This window comes from Macaca thibetana, chromosome 1 (genome assembly GCF_024542745.1).
Source record: "Macaca thibetana thibetana isolate TM-01 chromosome 1, ASM2454274v1, whole genome shotgun sequence".
Lineage (NCBI taxonomy): Eukaryota > Metazoa > Chordata > Mammalia > Primates > Cercopithecidae > Macaca > Macaca thibetana.
This window is the reverse complement of record NC_065578.1, coordinates 157328838-157353685: the sequence shown is the minus strand read 5'-3', so window position 1 is coordinate 157353685 and position 24848 is coordinate 157328838. Positions and strand designations below refer to the sequence as shown.

The window sequence follows — 24848 nt, the reverse complement described above, 5'->3', positions numbered from 1 at the left end:
TTTGAGTACCTGCTTTCCTTTCTGGATATATACCCAGAAAGGGAATTGCTAGATCATATGGTGATTCTGTTTAATTTTAAAGAACTGCCATATGGATTCCCTATCAGCTGTATCATTTTACACACCTACCAGCAATGCACAAGTGTTCCAATTTCCCCATGTCCTTGTCAACATTATTATAGCCATCCTAATGAGTGTCCATGTATGGGTTTTTTTTTTGTTTTTTAGACAGAGTCTAGCTCTCTCACCCAGTCTGAGTGGCATGATCTTGGCTCACTGCAGCCTCCATCCCCGGGTTCAAGCAATTCTCCTGCCTTAGCCTCCAGAGTAGTTGGGATTACAGGCATGCACCACCACACCTGGCTTTTTGTATTTTTAGTAGAGATGGAGTTTCACTATGTTTGCCAGGCTGGTCTCAAACTCCTGACCTCAAGTGATCCACCCACCTCAGCCTCCCAAAATGCTGGGATTACAGGCGTGAGCCACCGTGCCTGGCTCCATATATGTTTTGACTAAGTGTATTATCATCCCTACTATTGTCAGAATGCCAGGGCAGAAACTTGGGTGACAGAGTGATCACCAAGTGGCTTTGTTGGAGGCTCTTTTATTAGGCCAAATTGTTATTATTTTAGTAAACATCATTATTTGATATTGTGAGATGGGGCAGAAGAATTCTTGTTACTCATTTATTAAGTAGTGGACAGAAATGACCATAGTCAACATTTGCAGGCAGGTGGAACGTTCGGAATAGATCTTCAGGGTGTTGGTCTGACAGTGCAGTGCAAGGCCAATATACAAATGGCCACTGAATGAAGACTCTCCCCCTTCCAAGGTCAGGCTCATATCCTACCTTTCTCTTCACTGCAGCTTCAGCTAACATCTTCCTTCCATTTGCTCATTTATTCACTTAGTATTTCAATCAACATCATCTCTCAGGGAGGAAATAAGACTTGAATTTCGAGTTTACTTTTTAGTGGACAAATACAGAACTATGGCCAGTAGTGCCAAAAGAATGTGGAATGTGGTCTCCAAGGTCATTTCCCTCTAACCTGTACCCTAGTGATCTGCCCTGTGTACCTGTCTTAACCATCACCATTTTGCTGGAAACTGAAGAAGGACGCTGATCATAGGATAGGTCAGGTTTTAGAAGCACTATCTGATAACCCTGAAGGTACGTGTAAAAAACTAGGAGAAACTATGAAAACAGAAAAGCCTCAGGAGACAGAAAAGGCAGAGTTAGTCCTTTTCCCTGGAAATGAAATCTCATGGCCTTTTAAACACAGTGTTTAATTTCCCCCTATGATTTTAGTTGTTTTGAGAAGTACCATTTTCCTTCTCCTTCACATATGTTAAAGGGTAAGAACTGGCAGTGCTGGGATGGTAAGACTGATGAGTTTTCCATATACCCAACAAAACCCCATTTCCGTCAAGGGCTACACTATAGCAGCTGAGAGCTTCATAAAAATTTTTCAGCATTGTGTCCTGGGCACTTCCAGTTCTGTGAACTCATGAAAGTCAACTAACCAGGTCTAAAGACAGACACTGCTTCCACTGAGCACAGGACCACAGAAGGGTACCACTCTTTGGAGATGCTGCCAGGAAGTTAAAGAAAGCTTCTCCAAGTCTTATTTTTAAAAAATTTTTTATTTTTAAATCTTCTACCTCCAACCTGCTGGCTCTCTCTGTACTACCACTCTAGAAGACAGGATGGGATAGAAGAACTGTGTGTATTAGGTCAGTCTCTCTACAACCCCAGAGGCTGAGTAGCCTGCTTGGAGATAGATCCATGATTAAAGAGGAAATTTTCCCTTGTCTTCATTTTCTCAAGTGTATATTTCTTTGCTCCAGATTCCCATCTTCCTCTCTACTTTGAATATTAAGAGCTAAGCTTAGGTCAATTTGTACTATTAAAACAATAAGGATATACAGCTAGATGTCCAGTTTAAATTGAAGAAAAATACCACAAGAATAACTTACTGTTTTACTGGACACAAAAAAAAAATCCATAGAAAACTTGCCATTGTAACACTGAGGGAGAGAGAGCTTTATCTATGTAAACCACTGACAAATATTCTGAGGTGAACACTGCTGAAAAGGAAGGCATCAAGGTAGAACAAAAACAGCACTGAACTTGTAACCACGATTATCTGTCTCCGAGCTCTATAATTTACTACCTTATGACCTTTAGCAAATTTCAAACTCCCTGTGCCTCAGCTCCTTCATCTGTGAAATGGGGATAATTACACTGGTCCTTACCTACTTCACAAGGTTAGCATGATAACAAGAAGAAAGGCCGGGCGCGGTGGCTCAAGCCTGTAATCCCAGCACTTTGGGAGGCCGAGACGGGCGGATCACGAGGTCAGGAGATCGAGACCATCCTGGCTAACACAATGAAACCCCGTCTCCACTAAAAATACAAAAAAATTAGCCGGGCGTGGTGGCGGCGCCTGTAGTCCCAGCTACTCGGGAGGCTGAGGCAGGAGAATGGCGGGAACCCGGGAGGCGGAGCTTGCAGTGAGCTGAGATCGCGCCACTGCACTCCAGCCTGGGCGACAGAGCGAGACTCCGCCTCAAAAAAAACAAACAAAAAAAAAAAAAAAAAAAAAAAACAAAAAGAAAAAAAAAAATGGGATCACTTGCGAAAGTAGTTTGTAGACTGTGAAGCACTGTGAGAGGTAGAATGGGATCACCTTCTCTTCACCAAAGGAAAACCCCGAATTCCAACAGCTGACTTATTCCTCCAACAGCATACAACCATCCCTAAATACTGGTAACAGTTAAAAACTGCTCAGCAGGGCGCGGTGGTTCATGCCTGTAATCCCAGCACTTTGGGAGACCAAGGTGGGCGGATCATGAGGTCAGGAGTTCGAGACCAGCCTGGCTAACATGGTGAAATCCCGTCTCTACTAAAAATATAAAAATTAGCTGGGTGTGGTGGTGCACACCTGTAATCCCAGCTACCGGGGAGGCTGAGGCAGGAGAATCACTTGAACCCAGGAGGTGGAGGTTGCAGTGAGCCGAGATGGTGCTACTGTACTCCAGCCTGGGTGTCAGAGCAAGACTCTATCTTAAAAAAAAAAAAAAAAAAAAAAAAAAAAAAAAAAAAAAAAAAACCAAAACAAAACTGCTCACAGCTTCCAGATGAGATGAAGAAAAGGTGCAGTAATGAGCAGTGATGACCATCAGCTTGCAGCACTGCAATGCATTTTCTGTTTCATACAGAGAGACAATGACATTCTCTACCTCCTAACTATTCCTAGGAGAATTAATCTGCTCCAACCATGACCATACAGGCATGATTTCACCAACTAGTGCCAGCCTTTCTACCCTGTATGGGTTCCAGCTCGGTATCCCTAACTGCCTAACAGGTATTTCCACTTGGATGTCCACAAGCTCAACTTATTTATGTCAAAAAAAAATCATCTTTCCCACCCACGTTATTTTCCTGATTCCATTCCTGTCCTCTGTATCATTTTCCCCTGTCAGTTTTATTGAGGTATAATTGACAAATAAAAATTGTATATATTTAAGTTGTACATTGTGATGTTTTGGTACATTATGAAATGATTACCACAATGGAGCTAATTAACATGTCCATGGCCTCAGTTATCTTTTTTTTTTTTGGTGTAGTGAGAATACTTAAGATCTACTCTCCTAGCAAATTTCAAGTATATAAAATATTAACTGTAGTCACCGTGCTGTACATTAGGTCTCCAAAACTTGTTCATCTTATAACTGCAAGTTTGTGCCCTTTGACCATCATCTCCCCATTCTCCCCACCCTCTGACCCCTGGTAGCCATCCTCTGCTCTCTTTTTCTATGAGATCCACTTTTCTGATATTCCACACACTGGATAAACGAGATCATGCAGTATTTGTCTTTCTATGCCTGGCTTATTTCACTTAGTGTAATGTCTTCCAGGTTCATCCATGTTGTTGCAAATAGCAGAATTTCCTTTAAGGTTGAATAATATTCTGTCGTGTGTGTGTGTATGTATATAAACACACATATCACATTTTCTTTATACATTCATCCACTGACAATCTGATTCCATACTGTGGCTATTGCAAATAATGCTGTGATGAACATGGGCATGCAGATACCTCTTTGAGGTATTTCATTTTCTTTGGATATGTATCCAGAAGTGGGACTGCTGGATCATACGGTAGTTCTACTTTTAAATTTTTTGAGGAACCTCTATACTGTTCTCCACAATGGCTGTACCAATTTATATTCCCACTAACAATGGATAAGGGTTCCCTTTTTTCCACCTCCTCACCTACACTTGTTACATTTGACTTTTTGAGAATAGCCATCCTACCAGGCGTGAGGTGGTATCTCATTGTGGTTTTTTCTTTTTGTTTGTTTGTTTTTTGAGGTGGAGTTTTGCTCTTGTCCCTCAGGCTGGAGTGCAATGGTGCAATCTCAGCTCACTGCAACCTCTATCTCCCAGGTTCAAGCAATTCTCCTGCCTCAGCCTCCCGAGTAGCTGAGATTACAGGTGCACACCACCACACCTGACTAATTTTTGTATTTTTAGTAGAGACGGGTTTCATTACGTTGACCAGGCTGGTCTCAAACTCCTGACCTCAGGTGATTCACCCACCTTGGCTTCCCAAAGTGCTGGGATTACAGGTGTGAGCCATGGTGCCCAGCTCAACGTGGTTTTGATTTGCATTTCCCTGATGACTGTGATGTTGAGCACCTTTTCATACACCTGCTGGGTGTTTGTTGGGTGTTTGTATGTCTTCTTTGGAAAAATGTCTATTTAGGTCCTTTGTCCATTTTTTATTTGGGTTATTTGGTTTTGTGTGTGTGTGGGGGGGGGGTGGTTTGTGCTATTGAGTTGTATGTGTTCCTTATATATTTTGCATATTAATACCTTACTGAAAACATGGTTTGCAAATATTTTCTCCCATTCTGTAGGCTGCCTTCATTTTGTAGACTGTTTTCTTTGCTGTACGTTATCACCTTCCTCTTAGCTATCTGTGTTCAAATCTTGGTACTACTGACTCCGTCTTATGCCTCACTGTTAGTCTTCAATGTGGAAACTTCTTGATTCCTTCTTCATCGCATTTCTCAAATTCATTTTTCACTTGCCATCTACACTGTCACCATTCATGCTTAAACTACTAGAACAGTCTTTCTTCTCTCCTTTTTCTGTAATCTGTAGTAGATATAACAGGCAATACTACCTTCCTAAACCACAGTACTCATATCATTCTCATACTCAATTTTTCAATAAGTCCATACAGCTTCCACAATAAAGGCTAAACTATACTAGCATTTAAGCTACCACCAGAGAGATTTCTCAAGCCCAAATCTAGTATTACTCTACTTAAAATACCTCCACGGGCCAGGCACAATGGCTCACGCCTGTAATCCCAGCTCTGGGAGGCTGAGACAAGCAGATTACTTGAGGTCAGGAGTTCGAGACCAGCCTGACCAACAGGGTGAAACCCCATCTCTACTAAAAATACAAAAAAAAAAAAAAAAAAAAAAAATTAGCTGGGCGTGGTGGTGCGCACCTGTAATCCCAGCTACTGTGGAGGCTGAGGCACGAGAATCAAATTGCTTGAACCCTGGAGGTGGAGGTTGCAGTGAGCTGAGATGGCGCCACTGCACTCCAGCCTGTGAGACAGAGCAAGACTCCGTCTCAATAAAAAATAAGTAAAATCCCTCCATGAACTGGGGAAAATATTTGCAATATGTGTGACAAAAGGTTAATGTTCACAATATAAAAAGAGCTTTTTCAAAGTCACAAGACAAAATGAAAACAGACATAGGACACAAATAGGTGACTCATACAATAAAAATGACTAATACATTTAAAAATATGATCACTTGTAACAAAAAACGAATTAAAAAATTTTCTAGCATGCACACTGCGGGATTAGAAAAGGTACATTATTTTAAGAAAATTTAAAAAGTATTTCATTTCTTAGATTGGTAAAGGTTGAAAACTGTCTTGTTAAGGATATGGGGAAACTGGCCTCTCAGACCCTACTGGTGGGAGTTTATATCAAAGTGCGTATACGCTGACCCATTTCTAGGAGTTCCTAAAGAAGTTTCACATAAATTTATAAATATGTAATTATATTAGTTTGTAGCACGCTTTGTAATAGAGGAAAAAGGAATACCTCAAATATCCATCAATAGATAACTGGCAAAGGCCAGGCCCGGTGGCTCACGCCTGTAATCCCAGCACTTTAGGAGGCCGAGGTGGGTGGATCACCTGCAGGAGTTCGAGACCAGCCTGGCCAACATAGTGAAACCCCATCTCTACTAAAAATACAAAAAATTAGCCGGGCTCCTGGTGGCAAGTGCCTGTAATCCCAGCTACTGCAGAGGCTGAGGCAGAATTGCTTGAACCTGGAAGGCGGAAGTTGCAGTGAGCTGAGATCATGCCACTGTACTCCAACCTGGGCAACACAGTGAGACTCTGTCTCAAAAAAAAAAAAAAGATAACTGGCAACATAAATTATTAATATATCCATATAGTCCTGTGCAACAATGAAAAGGAATGAGCTAGAACTGTATGTTCTTACATGGGAACATAGCCAAGATACATTAAAAAGAAAAAAGCAAACTATAGAAAGCCAAATATGAGCCTATTTATTCTTTTTTTTTTTTTTTTAAGGGGAATGGTTTGCAGCTAGTACTGTACATGTAGAGAAAAATCTGAAAGGATACTCAAACTCTTAATTGAGTTATCTTTCAGTGATGAAGAGGAAATTTCTCTTTCTTATCTATTTGTTTGTTTGTTTGTTTGTTTGGAGATAGAGTCTTGCTTTGTTGCCCATGCTGGAGGGCAGTAGCCCGATCTTGGCTCACTGCAACCTCTGCCTTCTGGGTTCAAGCAATTCTCCAGCCTCAGTCTCCCCAGTAGCTGGGACTACAGGCATGCGCCACCAAGCCCAGCTAATTTTGCTATTTTTAGTAGAGACAGGGTTTCACCATGTTGGCCGGGATGGTCTTGGTCTCTTGACCTCGTGATCCACCCGCCTTGGCCTCTCAAAGTGCTGGGATTATAGGCATGAGCCACCGCACCCGGCTTACTTTTTATTTTTATTTTTTGAGACAGAGTCTTGCTCTGTTGCCCAGGCTGGAGTGCTGTGGCACGATCTTGGCTCACTGCAACCTCCACCTCCTGGATTCAAGCAATTCTCTTGCCTCAGCCTCCCTAGTAGCTGGGATTACAGGCATGTACCGCCAAGCCTGGCTAATTTTTGTATTTTTAGTGGAGACGGGGTTTCGCCATGTTGGCCTGGCTGGTCTTGAACTCCTGACCTCAAGTGATCCACCCGCCTTGACCTCCCAAAGTTCTGGGATTACAGGTGTGAGTCACTGTGCCTGGTTCCTTTTTAAAAATGTCTATAATTTGAATTTTAACAAACAGTGCTTATTCTTGGCCCTACTACCAACTAGCTGTGTGAACTTGGGCAAGTTCCTGAACCCTTCTACTACTCGGTTTTCCCATCTTTGGTAGGCACAATAATGACTACCCCAAAATGTTCAAGTCCTAATTCCTGGAATCCGTGAATATGTGAGCAGAGAGTAACGTTGCTAATCAGCTGATCTTGAGGTGGGATAATTAACCTCGATTATCCCAATGGGCCCAATGTAATCACAAGGGTCCTTAAAAGTAGAAGAGGAATCAGGCATGGTGGCTCATGCCTGTGATCTTAGCACTTTGGGAGGCCGAGGCGGGTGGATTGCTTGAGGCCAGATGTTTGAGACCAGCCTGGCCAAATGGCAAAACCCTATCTACTAAAAACACAAAAATTAGCTGGGTGTGGTGACGCATGCCTGTAATCCCAGCTACTCAGGAGGCTGAGGCATGAGAATCCCTTGAACTCGGGAGGCAGAGTTTGCAGTAGGCCAAGTAGTGCCACTGCACTCCAAACTGGGTGACAGAGCAAGGCTGTTTCCCGCACCGCCCCCTGCCAAAACAAAACAAAACAACAACAACAACAAAAACGAAAGTGGAAGAGGAACAGACAGACATGGTGGCTCATGCCTGTAATTCCAGCATTTTGGGAGGCTAAGGCAGGAGGATAGTTTGGGCCCAGTAGTTTGAGACCCGCCTGGGTAACATAGCATCCTCTGCCTTGGCCCCCCAAAGTGCCTATCTCTACAAAAAATTAGGAAAAAAAAAAAATTAGCCATGTGTGTTGGTGTGGGCCTGTGATCCTAGCTACTAAGGACGCTGAAGTGGGAGGATTGCTTGAGCTTGGGAAGTCCAGGCTGCAGTGAGCTGTGGTCGTGCCACTGCATTCCATCCTGAGCAACAGACTAAGACCCTGTCTCAAAAGCAAAATACAACAAACAAACAAGTGGAAGTGGGAGGCAGAAAAGGTCAGAGTGATGAGATATGGGAAAGGTTTCATCAGCTATAGCTGGCTTTTGAAGATGAAGAAAGGGAGCCATGAGCCAAGGAATGTGGGCAGCCTCTAGAAGCCAGAAAAAGCAAGAAAAATGATTCTTCCCTAAAATAGCTGCTAGAGAGGAATGCAGCCCTGCCAACACCAATTTTACCCCAGAGAGACCCATTTTGGACTTCTGACCTCTAGAGCTGTAAGATACATTAATTTGTGTTGTTTTAAGCCACTTATAAAAGAAGCAATATTTATGTTTTTCAATAAGAAAAAAAAAAAGATTAAAAATGCCCTTTCAATAGTTCTCTGCTACAGGTGAAATCCAGGCCAGATGTGGTGGCTCACACTTGTAATCCCAGCACTTTGGGAGGCCAAGGTTAGAGGATAGCTTGAAGCCAGGAGTTCGAGGCTGCACTGAGCTATGACCACATTACTACACCCTAGCCTGGGTAACAGAGCAAGACCCTGACTCTTAAAAAAAAAAAAAAAAAAAAAAAAAAAATGAAGCCTAAACACTTCAGCATGGCATACAAACTCTCATTAATTTGACCCAAACTCCAATCTCATTTTCTCACCTCTGCCTTTGCTATGGTCTGTATGTTTTGTGTCCTTCCAAAATTCATTTCTGTTTTTTTGAGGCAGGGTCTTGCTCTGTTGCCCAGGCTGGAGTGTAGTGGTCCAATCATAGCGCACTGCAGCCTCAAACTCCTAGGCTCAAGCCATCTTCTGTCTTGTCCTCCTAAAGTGCTGGGATTACAGGCATGAGCCACCGCACCTGGCCTCATTTTTGTATTTTTTTATAGAGATAGGGTCTCACTTTGTTGCCCAGGCTGGTCTCAAACTCCTAGCTTCAGGCAGTCCTCCTACCTCTGCCACCCAGGGTGCTGGGATTAGAAGTGTGAGTCATTATGCCCAGCCTAAAAATTCATATGTTAAAATCTATTTCCCAGCCAAGCACGGTGGCTCACGCATGTAATCCCAGCACTTTGGGAGGCCAAGGTGGGTGGATGACTTGAGGTCAGGCATTCCAGACCAGCCTAGCCAACATAGTGAAACCCCATCTCTCTGAAAAATACCAAAATTAGCCAGCCATGGTGGCGTGTGCCTGTAATCCCAGCTACTTGGGAGGCTGAGGAAGGAGAATCGCTTGAACCCGGGAGGCGGAGGTTGCAATGAGCCAAGATTGCACCACTACACTCCAGCCTGAGTAGTAAGAGCGAAACTCTATTTAAAAAAAAAAAAAAAAAAACCATCTATTTCCCAGTGTGTTGGTAGTAGGAGATGGGGCCTTTGGAAGGTGACTAGGTCATGAAGGTGGAAGGCTCCTGAGTGGGATTACTGCCTTAGGAAAGAGGGCACAGGGACTTGTTTGCCCCTTCTGCCATGTGAGGAAGCAGCAAGGTGGTGCCACCTATGAACAGGAGTGCCCTCCCCAGACACAAAATCTGCTGGCACATTGATCTTGGACTTCCAGCCTCCAGAATTGTGAGCAATACAATTGTTGTTTATAGATTACCCAAATCTAAGGCATTTTGTTATAGCAGCCTAAACAAAGAGAACGCTACAGTCCTCCTGCCAGCTCCAGCTATAATGAATATCCACTATTCTCCGAATTTCCTGTAGTCTTCCATTTGGCAACTTCTTACCCAGCTTGAGCACCCTTTCCTTTACAAGGCTTTCCTTGACCTCATCCTTGCCCTCCATCACTACAAGAAGTAAAGACTTGGTGCTCTCTGCACGGAGACACAGTTCTTTACACATGTCCATCTGCTTTCTGGACTGCCCTTCCTAGACAGGAACCTTCTTTTCCCCAGCCCTGCATCCTACATACCCAATGAAGTAGCTGGCACATGGTAGGTACACCATTATTGTTTAAATTAATGACCTAAACAATCTGCCAGTAATCTAAGCTTATTTCTCACTGCTGTAAACATAAACGCTGGGTTCTACTGGCTACTTCCTAAACCTGCATAAGAATTCTAAACTTTTGTCCCAACCTGAAAACCTATCTCACCTCTTGATTTTTATCCATCTTAAATGCTACTTCAAAAACTCTTTCTTGACCTCCTTCTTCTTTGGACTTCAATAGCATGGGCCTTTATATCCCCTATAACTCCTCCCGTAATCATGGACACATAAAAGGTGTATAATAAAAAATATTTTGTTTAGGCTAGGTGCAGTGGCTCATGTCTGTAATCCCAACATTTTGGGATGCCCAGGTGAGAGGATTGTTTGAGGTTAGGAGCTTGCGACCAGCCTGGGCAACATAGCAAGCCCCTGTCTCTACCAAAAAAAAAAAAAAAAAAGTTTTGTTTAAATATGAATACAATTATGTGAAAAAATATTTGCATAAAAGTTGATTGAAAGCAAATTTATTGAAATGGAAATAGAGGTTCTGTTTGGGTTGCTGGGCCCTAGGAGGTTTGGATTTTCTTTTTTTTTTTGAGATAGAGTTTCACTCTTGTTGCCCAGGCTGGTGTGCCATGGTGCAATCCAACTCATTGCAACCTCTGCCTCCCAGGTTCAAGCAATTCTCCTGCCTCAGCCTCCCGAGTAGCTGGGATTACAGGCCTGTGCCACCACACCCGACTAATTTTGTATTTTAGTAGAGATGGGGTTTCTCCATGTTGGTCAGGCTGATCTCGAACTCCTACCCTCTGGTAATCCGCCCACCTTGGCCTCCCAAAGTGCTGGAATTACAGGCATGAGCCACCGTGCCTGGCCCATTTTCTTTAATGAGTAAGTTTTTCATATTTCATTACAAAAGTATTGGAAAAATTATATACCCCTTTAATACCTTACGGTTTCCACCATATTGAACACTTGTTAAATGGAAAAACTTCAAGGAGGCAGTGTAGTACAGTACAGGGCCCAGTTTCTGGGGCAACACCACTTAACGTTAAAAAAAAAATCACAGTTTTGCCACTTGTTGGCTGTTTAATCTTTGAGCAAAGTCTAAATTTTTTGTTCCTCAGTTTCCTTACATATTTATCTCACAGGGTCATTGTGAAAATACAAATAATCCATGTGAAGTACTTAGGTGAGAACTTGGTTTATACCAAACACTCGGATGAACATTAGCTACTGGCCGCAACAGTTGAAGCTGGAATGGTTGTCAAAATCTCTGCACTTGCAAACAAAAAGGGGATATTCAAAATTAAATGACAGTCACTGAGGTGACATATCTTAGTAAGTGGAACTTGTCAATTAAACAGCTTGGGATATGTCTGCACTGCATGCTATTCTAACTGCACCTAATTTGGCCCCAAATTTAATTACATGCATGTCTCTATTTCACACATGAGCATGTTCTCAAAAGATATCTAACACAAACCAAGAGTTTCAAACCCCAAAGGGCTCAGTTCTGTTTCTCTAAATGTCTGGGCTTATTTTCTAAAATAGGTTTTTCAGGCCAAATGTTTCCCAGAAACCTACATGACAGAATGGAGACAGAGAATGAGAAGACTTGCAGTTATGCCTTGGCTGTATTACAAATTCAACCAGCTGCCTTTCAGTCAAATTTCAAGACATTTGTTCCCTGAAACACAGAATGGGAGCAATTGCTTACTTTCTTATTTCAAAGATAGTGTAAGAGGCATATACAACTCACAGATCTGAGGCAAGAATTCTATATGAAAGAAATCATAAATATCTCTTTCCTCTTCCTGTCTGCTTTTTTCCCATTAACATATAATTCATTCTTAATCAGATGAACTTTAACTTGATTGTAAATTAAATTAGACTATAAAAAAGGAATCAAAACAGTACCCATCATGATGTGATGCTTAATTTTATGTGTCAACTTGACTGGACCACAGGGTGCCCAAATACTTGGCCAGACATTATTTTGGGTATTTCTGTGAGGGTGTTTTGGACAAGATTTAAATTGGCAGACAGAGTAAAGCAGATTGCTCTTCTCAATGTAGGTGGGCCTCATCCAATCAGTTGAAGGCCAGAGTAGAACAAAATACTACCTTCCCCCAAGTAAAAGAGAATTCTCCTTCCTGACAGGCTTTGAACTGGATCACTGGCTCTTCCAGCCCGCTGAACATCAGCTCTGCAGATTTGTTTCTTTTTGAGACAGTGTCTTACTTTGTCACCCAGGCTGGAGTGCAGTGGCATGATTTTGGCTCACTGCAACCTCCACCTCCCATGTTCAAGCGATTCTCCTGCCTCAGCCTCCCGAGTAGCTGGGACTACAGGTGCCCACCACCATGCCTGGCTAATTTTTGTATTTTCTAGTAGAGACGGGGTTTCATCATGTTGGCCAGGGTTATTTTGAACTCCCAACCTCAAAGGATCCGCTCACCTCAGTCTCCCAAAGTGTTGGGACTACAGGTGTGAGCCACTGCCCCCAGCCAATCTCTGCAGATTTTGGATTTGCCAGCCTCCATAACTGTGTAAGCCAACTCCTTGTAATAAACACACATAAATTTAGATATCTCTATCTCCCTATATGTTTATTTCTATATATCTTTTACTTACAATATTTACCAATCTCTCTTATTGGTTCTGTTTCCCTGGAGAACTCTAATATAGAACAATAAATACCATTATACCAAAACTGCAGCTAAAACTTCAGAGAATTCAGGTCATGCTGGAAAACTAAAGGCAGGCAGGGGTTTTCTAACAACAAAGGTCATATATTCTGACCATATCCTGAAGTCTCTGGTATTTATAGCAGAATAAAAAAAATATGTAGAAATATGGCAAAACCCTGTCTCTACAAAAAATACAAAAATCAGCTGGGCGCAGGGGCATAAGCCTGTAGTCTTAGTTACTCATGAGGCCGAGGTGGGGAGGTCGGAGGATTGCTTGAGTCCAGGAGGTTGAGGCTGTAGCAAGCCAAGATCGCACCACTACACTCCAGCCGGGGTGAGAGTGAGACCCTATCTCAAAAAAAAAAAAAAGACATAATGCGAGGCTGGGTGTGCGATGGCTCGTCTCCTATAATCCCAGCACTGTGGGAGGCAGAGGCAGGCAGATCACCTGAGCTCAGGAGTTCAAGACCAGCCTGGGCAAAATGGTGAAACCCTGTCTTTACAAAAATACAAAAATTGGCCAGCTGTGGTGGCATGCACGTATAGTCCCAGCTACTCGAGGTTGAGGTGGGAGGATGGCTTGCATCCAGGAGGTCAAGGCTGCAGTAAGTTGAGATTGTGCTACTGCATTCCAGCTTCAGTGACAGAGTGAGACCCTGTCTCAAAACAAACAAACAAAGCCCAACTATATATATATATATGATATGTATATATCATATATATAATTATATGTAGAGTTCTTTCCAGAATACCTAATTTTCTAGTGACTTCCTGCCTATTCTAACCTGCAGCTTTGGGGGTTATTTGGCTTTAACAGATGAGTCACTTACACAGCTGAGGAAATCTTCCTATACACAGTGAACCAAGAAGGGTGGAGGGGAAAAGTGCATTGAGTTTTGTTTCCTTGAGCAATCTGGTTACTAGATTTTATAGAATTCTATGGAAATTTTTACATCCTCTAACCACGGCCTTAGCCACTGCCTACGAAAGTATCAGGCTCAAGAAAGGCCTCACGTTAGATGAGATAGTATCCTGAGGACCGAAGAGAGACCACCTGCAGAAAAAGTTACATCTGGAGATAATAGGAAACAGTGAGGGACCCCAGCTGGAGAAAGTGAATCAGGGAAACATCGTGGGGGTAATTATGGCTCAATAGCAGTGATAAAGCAGCAAACCATTCTTTACTGCTAAAGGGCCTTCCCTGACCTATAATCTCCTCTGCCCCACTTATGTGGTCACTCAGCTAAGTGACCAAATTTCTTCTATTCAAAGAAGAAAGCCAGGGCAGACACCACCCCACAGCTGTGTTCTCAGCCCTCCCTTAGGGTTTCTGAGAACACTCTTGGGGAACTGTGTTTTCTTTTTGGCCAAAAGCCACCTGAGTGCTTGGAGAGGCATCTTGTCTCAAATATAGGTCCGTCTCTAGGGAGGGGCTGCAATATCTATGTTCCAAACAATTTTGGACGCTACCCCTTTTGAATGCACCAAAGAGCATCCGAATGATAAGACCTAATTATTTTTAGTAGCATCACATTTCCATTCATGTAAATATTTTATTTTCCTAATCATAATTGCTTTTCTTTTATGGATAGGGGCATGAAGAAGAATTAGTTATATTTCAGTTCCTTCTTTAATTAGTTTCAGGCCTGTAATGTTCACCAGTTGGGAGAGAATATCTAGAAGGGCTGGCTGACTGGCCAGCCTCTAGCAATGCTTGAAAAGGCAGGTAAATCCTGAGTCAGCAAATGGAAAAAGAAAGCAAATTCAGTTTTTCAACAAGGTCACATTTCCAAGCAGTATTTGGCATGTTACATCAAGTACTGAATTGGTACTAGGCAGATGGATCTAAGCAATTGATATTAGTAAGTTAACAGGTAAACAGAATAATCTTTACCTTCATTTTAAAAGAAGGTATTTAACCGCATTTCTCACTTGTAAGTGGGAGGTAAACATTGGACACACACATAAAGATGAGAACAACAGACACTGGGGACTCCCAAAAGTGGGGAGAGAGAACTCCCAAAAGAGTTGAAAAACTGCCTACTGGATGCTATGTTCACTACTTGGGAGACAGGCTAAGCAGAAACCCAAGCTTTAGCATCACACAATATATCCATGTAACAAACTTGCACACGTACCCCTTGAATCGAAAATTTAAAAAATGAAAAGGTATTTAAAAAATAAACAGGTATTTAAAAAATAAAGTCTCCATTTCTGCAATCCTCTTGAGCTATCAGTATAAAACAGCGCTTTGACAAACTCACATTAAAGGCCAATAACTACCATGAATACAAGACTTAGTTCTCATTTATTTGTGATTTTGCAGGTGTTCAAACCAATGAATGAAAATCAATGATCTCTTCATATCAATGAAATTTGCTACTCCACTATTATCTTCAGAATCATAGTAATCAAAATGCTACCTGAAAATCGTAATACAAAAGAGAACTATTAATACAAGGTTTCAGAAGACTGTGTAAGTTAAAATAATTGGCATTCAAAAAACACACAACAAACCACCAAAGAGTTTGGCCCCTTTTCTCTCTCTGATATGTGGCCTCTGATCTCTTAGGGCAGTGGTTTTCAACGTCCGTGTAGCAGAATCACCCGAAAAGCTAACAGAACATATAGAAACCCAGGATTTGTATTTAAATGTAAATACAAAAGGCCTGGGTCTCTGTATCTTTACCAAGTTCTCCAGGAATGGTTTTCAAACAAGGCTAATCACAATCACCAGGGAAGCTTTGAAAACAACACATTCCTAGGCTTCATCCCTAGAAATTCTCATTCAGTAGGTTTGAGGTTGGGACCCAAAAATCTTTTTTTTTTTTTTTTTGAGATGGAGTTTCACTCTTGTTGCCCAGGCTGGAGTGTAATGGTGCAATCTCAGCTCACTGCAACCTCTACCTCCCGGGTTCAAGCAATTCTCCTGCCTCAGCCACCCAAGTAGCTGGGATTACAGGCGCCCGCCACCATGCCCAGCTAATTTTTTGCATTTTTAGTAGAGATGGGGTTTCAGTATGTTGGCCAGGTTGGTCTTGAACTCCTGACCTCAGGCAATCTGCCTGCCTCAGCCTCCCAAAGTGCTGGGATTACAGGCGTGAGCTGCCAAAAATCTTAAAACATTTAAAAAAATTTTAACAAACTTCCCAGGTATTCCTGATCAGCCAGACTTGGGAACCACTGACTTAGCACACTTATTTCAGGTCTATCAAAGAACTTCAGGCCTCTGAGTTTACCAAGAATATCGATAACTTTGGTTAGGTTATAAGCCACCATCCTAGAGAGAATTTAACAAATTAAACAGTCTAGTAGTGATTTGATACTAAAAAGCCCTGCCCAATTTAGTACTTAAATTACCTAATGATTTTCTGTCTATCCACTTTCCTCCCCCAGGCTAGGGCCTGCATGTAATATGTTTCCTATGACTAAGTGCCTATGTGCTCACAAACTTGCCCCAGTGCAGGCTGTTAACTTCTCCCTTTTCTTCTTCCATTTAGATTCCCAAAGCTGTGAGGAGCAGACCTATTTCGAAGCATCACAGCCAACTGATGCCACTTGCAGTATTATGCATTAAGACATCCACCCAGAAACCTGCAAATCGGAGACACTAGACAACCCTATCATGAGGATTAAGCTCTTTGTGGAAGAAAATGCGCTCATTGCATGAAATAGGTAGTTTAAAAATGACTTTTTTTTTTTTTTTTTTTTGAGATGGAGTCTTGCTCTGTCACCCAGGCTGAAGTGCAGTGGCATGATCTCGGTTCACTACAACCTCTGTCTCCCAGTCTCAAACGATTCTCCCACCTCAGTCTCCAGAGTAGCTACAGGGATTACAGACACGTGCCATCACGCCCAGCTAATTTTTGTACTTTTAGTAGAGATGGGGTTTTGCCATGCTGGCCAGGCTGGTCTCGAACTCCTGGCCTCTAGTGATCTGTCTTGGCCTCCCCAAATGCTAGGATTACAGGCATGAGCCACCATGTGCAGCCAAAAAACTTGACTATTCTTGATGCCAAGACAAGAGAAACTTAATTATGACTTTAGAAGTTTCAAAAATACAGTGACTTCTGGGTCACTTCTAATAGCCAAAAATCCGTAGATGTCCAGACCCCCTCCTTCTGCATTCCAGAATCAGATGTTTACATTCCAAGACAGAAAGAATCTGAAACAATGGCCCACAAGAAATTTGGGGAATGACATTTGATCTCATTTTCCTCTCAATTGGAGGTCATGATATCAATGAATATCAAATGGAAAAATAAGCTCAAAAGTAGGTGAGAATCATCTCTAAAACGCAGGTGCTGATTTCTAATCCTTCTCACAAAATTCCGAATCACAAATCGAGGGCTGATGAGATGATCTTACACAGAAGGCACTAACTGGCACTAACATGAGCCAGCAACATGTCAAAGGCTAATCCAGGAGATGCAGAAATGCACACAGGTCCCAGGTGTCTTTTCTAAGTGACAATGGGCCTCCTTACTGGACAGTAGTCAGGAGACAATTCAAATGTACTTAAAACTGTCAGGTGGAAAACCAAAGGGAAGAGACTTAAAAGACCTCCCAGAACTGGGATGGAAAACAAGCCAAACACTACTAGCAGCAGGACCAGCTGGAGGACTTGGTTTGTAGATTGATGTAGTCCCCTTGGGTGGACAAAGACATGATATCTTCTCTGGAATTTCTCATCATCTTTTCAATGAGGACTCTAAAAAACAAAAAATAAGCCTGAGAAGCTTATTTTGGAGGAAAAGCAGAAATGGCAGATGTAGTCTGGTTTATCATCAGAGACTATTTGGTAAAGCCAGAAGGTTTAAATGCCCCTTTGTCCCCAGTTATCTCAGGAGAGAAGACAGTATCCCTGACCTTTAGGGGCTGGCATTCCAGCGGCTCAGTCTGTCACTGTCGGCTTAGAAACAAGAAAAGAGGGTCCACAGGGCCACGGTGGAAGATGGATACCTCTGCATGCTTATCAGCATGAGCTACTTACCTCATAGCCTCATTAATATTTTTGTTCTCCTTGACTGATGTTTCTGTCCAACCTGTGAAACCATTCTCTTTACTGAAACGGTCAATCTGGTCCCGGCTCACTGCCCAAGGGGACAGATCACACTGGCAAAGAGAAAAAATAAAAGGCAATATCATAAACTTCCTGGGAATAAGAATATGGCTCAGATACTGTGGATTTTAAATATTTTTCCACAAATGGATAAGAACACCAGCATCGGAAATCTACAGTCGACATTCTTCCCAAAGAAAGTCTCACCCTTGGCCGGGCGCAGTGGCTCACGCCTGTAATCCCAGCACTTTGGGAGGCTGAGGCGGGCAGATCATGAGGTCAGGAGATTGAGACCATCCTGGCTACCACAATGAAATCCTGTCTCTACTAAAAATACAAAAAATTAGCCAGGTGTGGTGGTGGGCACCTGTAGTCCCAGCTACTCGGGTGGCTGAGGCAGGAGAATGGCGTGAACCCGGGAGGCGGAGCTCGCAGTGAGCCGAGATCGCACCACTGCACTCCAGCCTGGGCAACAGAATGAGACTCCGTCTCGAAAAAAAAAAAAAAAGAAAGTCTCACCCTCAACATCCTTTGAAAGGAGGTAGAAATGATTCTGTCAACTTAAGAAGGGGAAATTGATGCCCAGAATCAGAGACTTTACTTCCTTTCTAACCACAGACAGAGGCTAGGGATCATTTTCTTTCTTTTTTTTTTTTTTTTGAGACAGAGTCTCGCACTGTCACCCAGGCTGGAGTGCAGTGGCACGATCTCGGCTCAGTGCCAGCTCCGCCTCCCAGTTTCACACCATTCTCCTGCCTCAGCCTCCCGAGTAGCTGGGACTACAGGTGCCCGCCACAACGCCCAGCTAAATTTTTGTATTTTTAGTAGAGATGGGGTTTCACCATGTTAGCCAGGATGGTCTCAATCTCCTGACCTTGCGATCCATCCACCTCGGCTTCCCAAAGTGCTGGGATTACAGGTGTGAGCCACAGCGCCCAGCAGGCTAGGGACCATTTTCTGAGATTGGCCACATACCTTGTTGGCCAAGAGCAGGCAGGGCACCAGCTCTCCATTGGGTAGTGTGAGCTTGCTGTCTAGGTCCTGTTTCCACCTCTGGCTGTTGCTGAAGGTAGTGGCATTGGTAACGTCAAACATAATAACACAGGCAGAGGCATCCCGATAATACAGTCGTGTCATAGAGGTGAAGCGCTCCTGCCCTGGGGAGAAAAGGGAGAGTTCTCAAGAAGGTGACCCAAGAGCCAGCCTCCGCATCCTCTCTAACACCTCAGCCTCTCCCCATTCCTTGTGGAGGGGGGCAGTAAGCATATGTGGCAGAGGGAGTCACTCACTTTCCCCCTCTGACTCTTGGTTTTCTATCTATCCCGTAAAGGGATAATGAAGCCTGATTATTTCCAAGGCAGATTCCGCACCCCGATTGCTCCAGTCCATATCTCTGCTCTGCTGCATACTATTTGACTTCGGGCAAATTAAGCTCTCAGTGCTTCAGATTTCTCATTTCTAAAGTAAAGATAAAAGCAATAACTTTTTTTTTTTTTTTTTTTTTTAAGAGTTTCACTCCTGTTGCCCAGACTGGAGTGCAATGGTGCCATCTAGGCTCACTGCAACCTTCGCCTCCCAGGTTCAAGTGAATCTCCAAAAGCAGTAGCTTTTATGATAGGGTTGGTGTGAGGATTAACAAGTCAGTGAATTTAAAATGCTTAGAAGAATGCTTGGCACATAATAAGGATTCACTATTTTTACTGTATCTATTTTCTGGGGATCTTGTTTTTCACCAAAGTCAGCCTTAAACCTAGAAAAAGGACCTTCCCCTGCTGTGGGAGTATGCACTATAGTCTGGACAATCCACCACCTTGCCAGCCCCTCCATCCACATAGAGACTGCTCTAGATCTATTCAGGGCAAAACATCTACAAAAGCTCTGCACCTATTCAGCTCGTGTGTCCTCAGAGCAGCTCAATCATTCCAGCTTCAGAAAAAAAATTTCTGGCTTTGCTGCCCCATTTTTTTTTCTCAGATTTTCCTGGTTAAATCAAAATTTCTTCCCTCGTTCCTATCCAGCCCTCCCACTTTACCTGCAATATCCCACAGCTGAAGTCGCACTATCTCGGAGTCAGACCACTGGAGAACCTTCAGAGCAAAATCCACTGAAAATATATGTACATTATACCTTAATAAAATTTCACTGTAAAAAATGAATAGGGATAAACTCAAATCAAATAGGCAGTGACAACCCGATAGACACACAACTCGAATCCCATGTTTATCTTTAAGCCCTCAATTCACTGAGATGAGTCCACACGTGTGTATTAAGTGTGAGATGGATGGTTCATACTCACTCTCCAAAGGGGTTTCCAGCTTTTACTCTCCTGTCAAGCTCATCTGTTTGCTACTACTTGTCTCCAAGACTGGGGGTGGGAGTAACTATGAAAACAACTCTCATTCTCAGGTTAAACAGTTTCTGGGAGATTTAGGGGGTTTTCTCAGGGAAGGGGTGATGGGGGAGAAGGGGGAAATGAGACAAGTGTGGTTGTTTCTGTATCTTCCACATTCAATTTCACTGCTGGTTTCTAATCAAATTGTATTATGAAAACAACACACCCTGGGGAACTCTACATCCACAATAAGGTTGCAGGTATTATCTTGGGCAAGAATGGAATAAACGGAAAAGGTCCCAGAGGAGTCTCAAGAAGACACTGTGTGGATGTTGCTGAAGAGTCCTGCTGGAATCTACCACAAAGTCTGCAGATGCTGAGACTCCTTAAGGCTAAGTATTCCATGGGGAAAAGCTTTTGGCTAAGGAGAGAAACACAGTAATTTCTGAGGTTTGGAAATATTATCTTTCACATCTGTAACAGGAATCAAAACTAAGGGAAATTTAGACTAAACACTGAAAAAAAAAATTAGCCAGAGTCAATTATATTCTTTGCTAAAGGAAAACTACAGCAATTGTTAAAAATTAACTATTAATAGAAGGCCAATTTTAACCCAAATCCGTGAAATAGGGACCCTTATATTATTTAGGAGTGGAAGGGCAGAGAGGTCAGGATAGTGTGTCTGAAACTTTGAACCTTTAATTTTGCCAGACTTTAATGTTTTGTTCCTTTGTTTTTGAGACAGGGTCTCACTCTGTTGCCCAGGCTACAGTGCAGTGAGTGGTGCGAACGGGGCTTACTGAAGCTTCGACCTCCTGAGTTCAAGCAATCCTCTAGTCTGAGTTTCCGGAGTAGCTGGAACCACGGCTACTTTTTTCTTTAATTTTTGTAGAGGTGGGGTCTTGCCATGTTTCCAATGGCTGCTCTCGAACTCCTGGGCTCAAGCAATCCTCCTGCCTCAGCCTCCTAAAGTGCTGGGATTGCAAGTATGAACCACTGCACTGGGCCCTACTGGGGGTTCTTAAGGAGAATGTTTTAATTGCAATGTGAATGCTTAATTTCTTTTTAAACTTCCATATGAACAGGAGCACACATTTTCACTTTTTCCATTGGTACGTTTTTCTCCCCTTAAAACAAGTTCTTTTAAGAGAGAAAATTTTAAGTTACTCTCCCCCATCACCAGCTCTTCCTAAATACCTTCTAATTAACAATAAGGCATTTCTACCTCTGAAAAAATAGTTGAGTAAAAAGGCCATACCCGGGAAAGAAAGGAATGAACTCAGTGTTCTCTTCCTCCCTACCTTCTTCAGTTTGAGGAAAAAGTGGTGGGAAGATAGGTCAGAGAAGTGGTATATTTCACATTCTTCGAAGAATTCCTTGGTTACTTTTATTTAAGCAATCAACGGACAAAAACACAGCTCATCAGCCCTCATGGGCATCTGACTGCGTAGCCAAGGGGCTCGTTTGGGGATTTTGTGTCTTCCATCCCACCCACAGCCCCACAACAAAGCTAGAGTCCTTCAGACCAGTTCCGCTTCCTGCGTTCTCCCACTGAAGCCAGGTTAAACACCTTGCGGTTCCTTCCTCAACAGAGGTGCAGAACTACAGCCCCAGCCGGCACCTAACCAGGAGGCCCCCAGAGGATCTCAGCTGCTTCTGCTGATTGGAGAGATGCCAGACAGCTGAAAGGCTGGAGACTTGAGTTCACAGTGCGCCTGCAATAAACAGCAATTGCTTATCCTCATCCTCCCTTCCCTATTTCTCATCTTCACGCCTTTGTTCTTACCTTTCTCCTGGCAGTGGGGTCAGGTTGGGAAAAATCTAACTGGGGAAACTCAAGAGAGGCGTGTAAACGAAACACCCGGCAATTACACCATCTAGGTTCCCAGACAGTACTTCCTGACCCGAAGAAGGACCCAACAACCGACAGCAAATCCGGATCCCACTTGGGTCCCCAGCTCGAGTCCGCGGTCGAGGCCTCCTCCTCCCCCTCCCCCGAAAGACGTCTCACCTCCCACCGTGGACTTGTAGTGTTTGCTGAAGCTGTCCTGGGAATATCGCTGCACCAGCGACGTCTTGCCCACTGCGGCGTCCCCCACCACCAGAACTTTGAACAGGTGGTCGCGGCTGCCCATGGCTAGCGGGGCGTGCGTTTTAGGGAGGCGGGAAGTGGGGGAGTCGCTTGTTTTAACCCCTTTGGCTCCGGACCCTCTTCAAACTGAAGTGAGGCATTCCCACCCACCGCCTGTGTGGGCTGCTCTGACGAGAAAGCAAAAAAGGAAACTTTGCACTCAACCTATACGTGCTTCCTCCCCCGGCGGCCGCAACCTGGGTGGGGCGCAGGGCGCAAGCTCCGAGCCCCCGGCTGTTCGCACCTTCCCCACCCCCTCCTGGCCTGACTGCCGAGAAACGGGACCAGGCGCCTCGGAACCTCCCCACCAGGACTTTCCCGGAGCGGCTCCGAGTCAGTGACTGAATCCCAGTCAGCTCATTACACCACTGGGGCCAGATGATGAGGACCCTCCCCTTGCAGCACATACCAAATTGTCAGGAAGGAGCAGCCGGTACCTTTCTATTCCCTAGACGTCGTCCCGCGCCTCTCTCTAGCCTTCCTCCGCCAGCGTCACGTGCAGGGTTGCCTGGAGCACTACATTCCCCAGCTTTCCTCGCGGTAAAGAGAACCAGCCGAGTGCGGAGGCTCACCCGCGAAGCCTCCTGGGAAATGTAGTGTATTCTTTTTTTCGTTTTAAGCCAACCTACACAAAGTTTCAAGGCTTCAAAACTCCTTCAACAGTTCGGAATCTTATTCTGAAACAATTCTGGGTCAGTTAAGATCACTTAAGAGGAGATTTGTGCAACGTGATCTCACTGGCCTGAATCCATCCCCAGATAGTCTTCTCCTGTCTTTAAAGGTTTAACGGAGTTAAGATTAAAACTTATTTCGTTAGTAAAAGTCCAAGCCTCATCCATAATGCTCCAAGTGAAGTCCATTTCCTATTCCTTCAAATAGATAGACAAGCCCAGGACTTTGTGAAATGACTCATATTTTCTGTATGAACTTGCCCAATACCAGGCAAGTTCAGGAAAACTTGACCCAAGAGACCATTCTTTGGAAAAAACATATGCCAAAAGTTACAGCATTTAATATCCAGCAATAACAATAAAGATAGACAGAAAACAAGAGACAGTTCCCCATTCATACTTCTGCAATGCCTATTCTAACCATACTACTCATGTATCACTTGAGGTAGAGGCTAATTGAAATACACTGGGAATCCTTCTCGATTCATTGTGGCTGTTGTTAATAGATAATCATAAAACTAGTGTTTGGCAAATAATTTTAATTTTTCAGCCTGAAACTTTACTGACCTGCCTGTCACTTAGGTAGGAGTTGGCAGGACATGAGCTCAATGGCAAGCAAAGAGAGCTCCATTTTCTAGACTTTTTCTAGAAACAGAAGAAGAGAACCAGCAGGGCCATGGGAAAACAGCCCAGGACCAGACACTATGAAATCTTACCTAGGTCTCTTGATAGAGAGGCTATCACTTATGTTTTGTGGGGAAAGAACATCAGCGTGGTTCACAATATATTTTGCCCAGAATGTTTGTTACTCAGGTACAGGAGGTTAGGCCAGGCTACTCATCTTTAAGGATCCAATTTTCTCTGTTCCTATTCGTTTTGACATATTTGACCACTCCTTGACATTTGTTTCCCTTATGCCTTCTATGACACTGCTCTTTCTTTGTCATCCCCCTACTTCTCCGATGATTATCCTTTTCTTTCAGGTTTCTCGCCACCCCATTTCCCTCTAAGTATTTCCTGAAGCTCTATTCTTGGTCTTTGAGTCAATGATTCTATAAACTCTTCAATGAATTGTCCCTGGTGTCAAAGATCTGTCTTCACTTTATTGTTCTTTATCTCTGATCAGTGATACTCAGCTGCCCAAAAGGTGCCTCCTCTTGGATGTCCTGCCACATCCTTCCTCTTACTACATTGCCACAAAAATAGCTCCTTTTCTCAGCTTCCCTATTTCTGTCACTGGTCTCATTATTTCTTCCCTCCATGTAGACTTCAGATTCTGAGAATTATTATTTCCTTTACACATGTCCCTTTATACCTATTTATTTATTTGAGATGGAGTCTCACTCTGTTGCCCAGTCTGGAGTGCAGTGGCATTATCTTGGCTCACTGCAACCTCTGCTTCCTGGGCTCAAGTGATTCTTGTGCCTCAGCCTCCTGCATAGCTGGGACTACAGGTACGTACCACCAAGCCTGGCTAATTTTTGTATTTCTTGTAGAGACAGGGTTTTATCATGTTGGCCAGGCTAGTCTTGAACTCCTGACCTCAAGTGATCTGCCCGCCTCAGTCTCCCAAAGTGCTGGGATTACAGGCGTGAGCCACAGCACCTGGCCTGTACCCTTTAAAAAAAAGTCAGTTACCATGTCTGATTGATTTTTTCTTCAGTAAGTGGTTTCTCCCACTCATCCTCTCTGCTTCATATCCAGTAACACTTTCTTTTTTTTTTTTTCTCTAA

The 24848-nt window shown here is 43.4% G+C and overlaps 1 protein-coding gene across 6 annotated transcripts; it reads right to left on the bottom strand.

Annotated features, from left to right (window-relative positions):
- Window positions 1-15208: 15208 nt before the first annotated feature.
- RAB29 (RAB29, member RAS oncogene family) lies at window positions 15209-22979 on the bottom strand. Of its 6 annotated transcripts, none has more exons than XM_050764507.1 (6): window positions 22882-22979; window positions 22325-22572; window positions 20014-20085; window positions 18957-19138; window positions 17913-18034; window positions 15209-17630 (listed from the first exon to the last, which is right to left on the bottom strand). In XM_050764507.1, the coding sequence occupies exons 2-6, from the start codon at window positions 22446-22448 to the stop codon at window positions 17519-17521; spliced, it is 612 nt and encodes a 203-aa protein (XP_050620464.1). In that variant the 5' UTR covers window positions 22449-22572; window positions 22882-22979; the 3' UTR covers window positions 15209-17518. The 6 variants fall into 6 exon arrangements, with proteins under 6 accessions (XP_050620464.1, XP_050620469.1, XP_050620456.1 ...); XM_050764512.1 differs by having other exon boundaries at window positions 22325-22567; window positions 22882-22972; XM_050764499.1 differs by having other exon boundaries at window positions 22854-22964.
- Window positions 22980-24848: the final 1869 nt, after the last annotated feature.

Bases quoted from the DNA above. Each gene is read 5' to 3' on its own strand.
- RAB29 (XM_050764507.1), bottom strand. From the start codon at position 22,448: ATGGGCAGCCGCGACCACCTGTTCAAAGTTCTGGTGGTGGGGGACGCC. The intron at 20,086-22,324 runs GTGAGACGTCTT...ATATATTTTCAG, and splicing joins CTACAAGTCCACGGTGGGAG to TGGATTTTGCTCTGAAGGTT. The intron at 19,139-20,013 runs GTAAAGTGGGAG...TTTTCTCCCCAG, and splicing joins TCAGCTGTGGGATATTGCAG to GGCAGGAGCGCTTCACCTCT.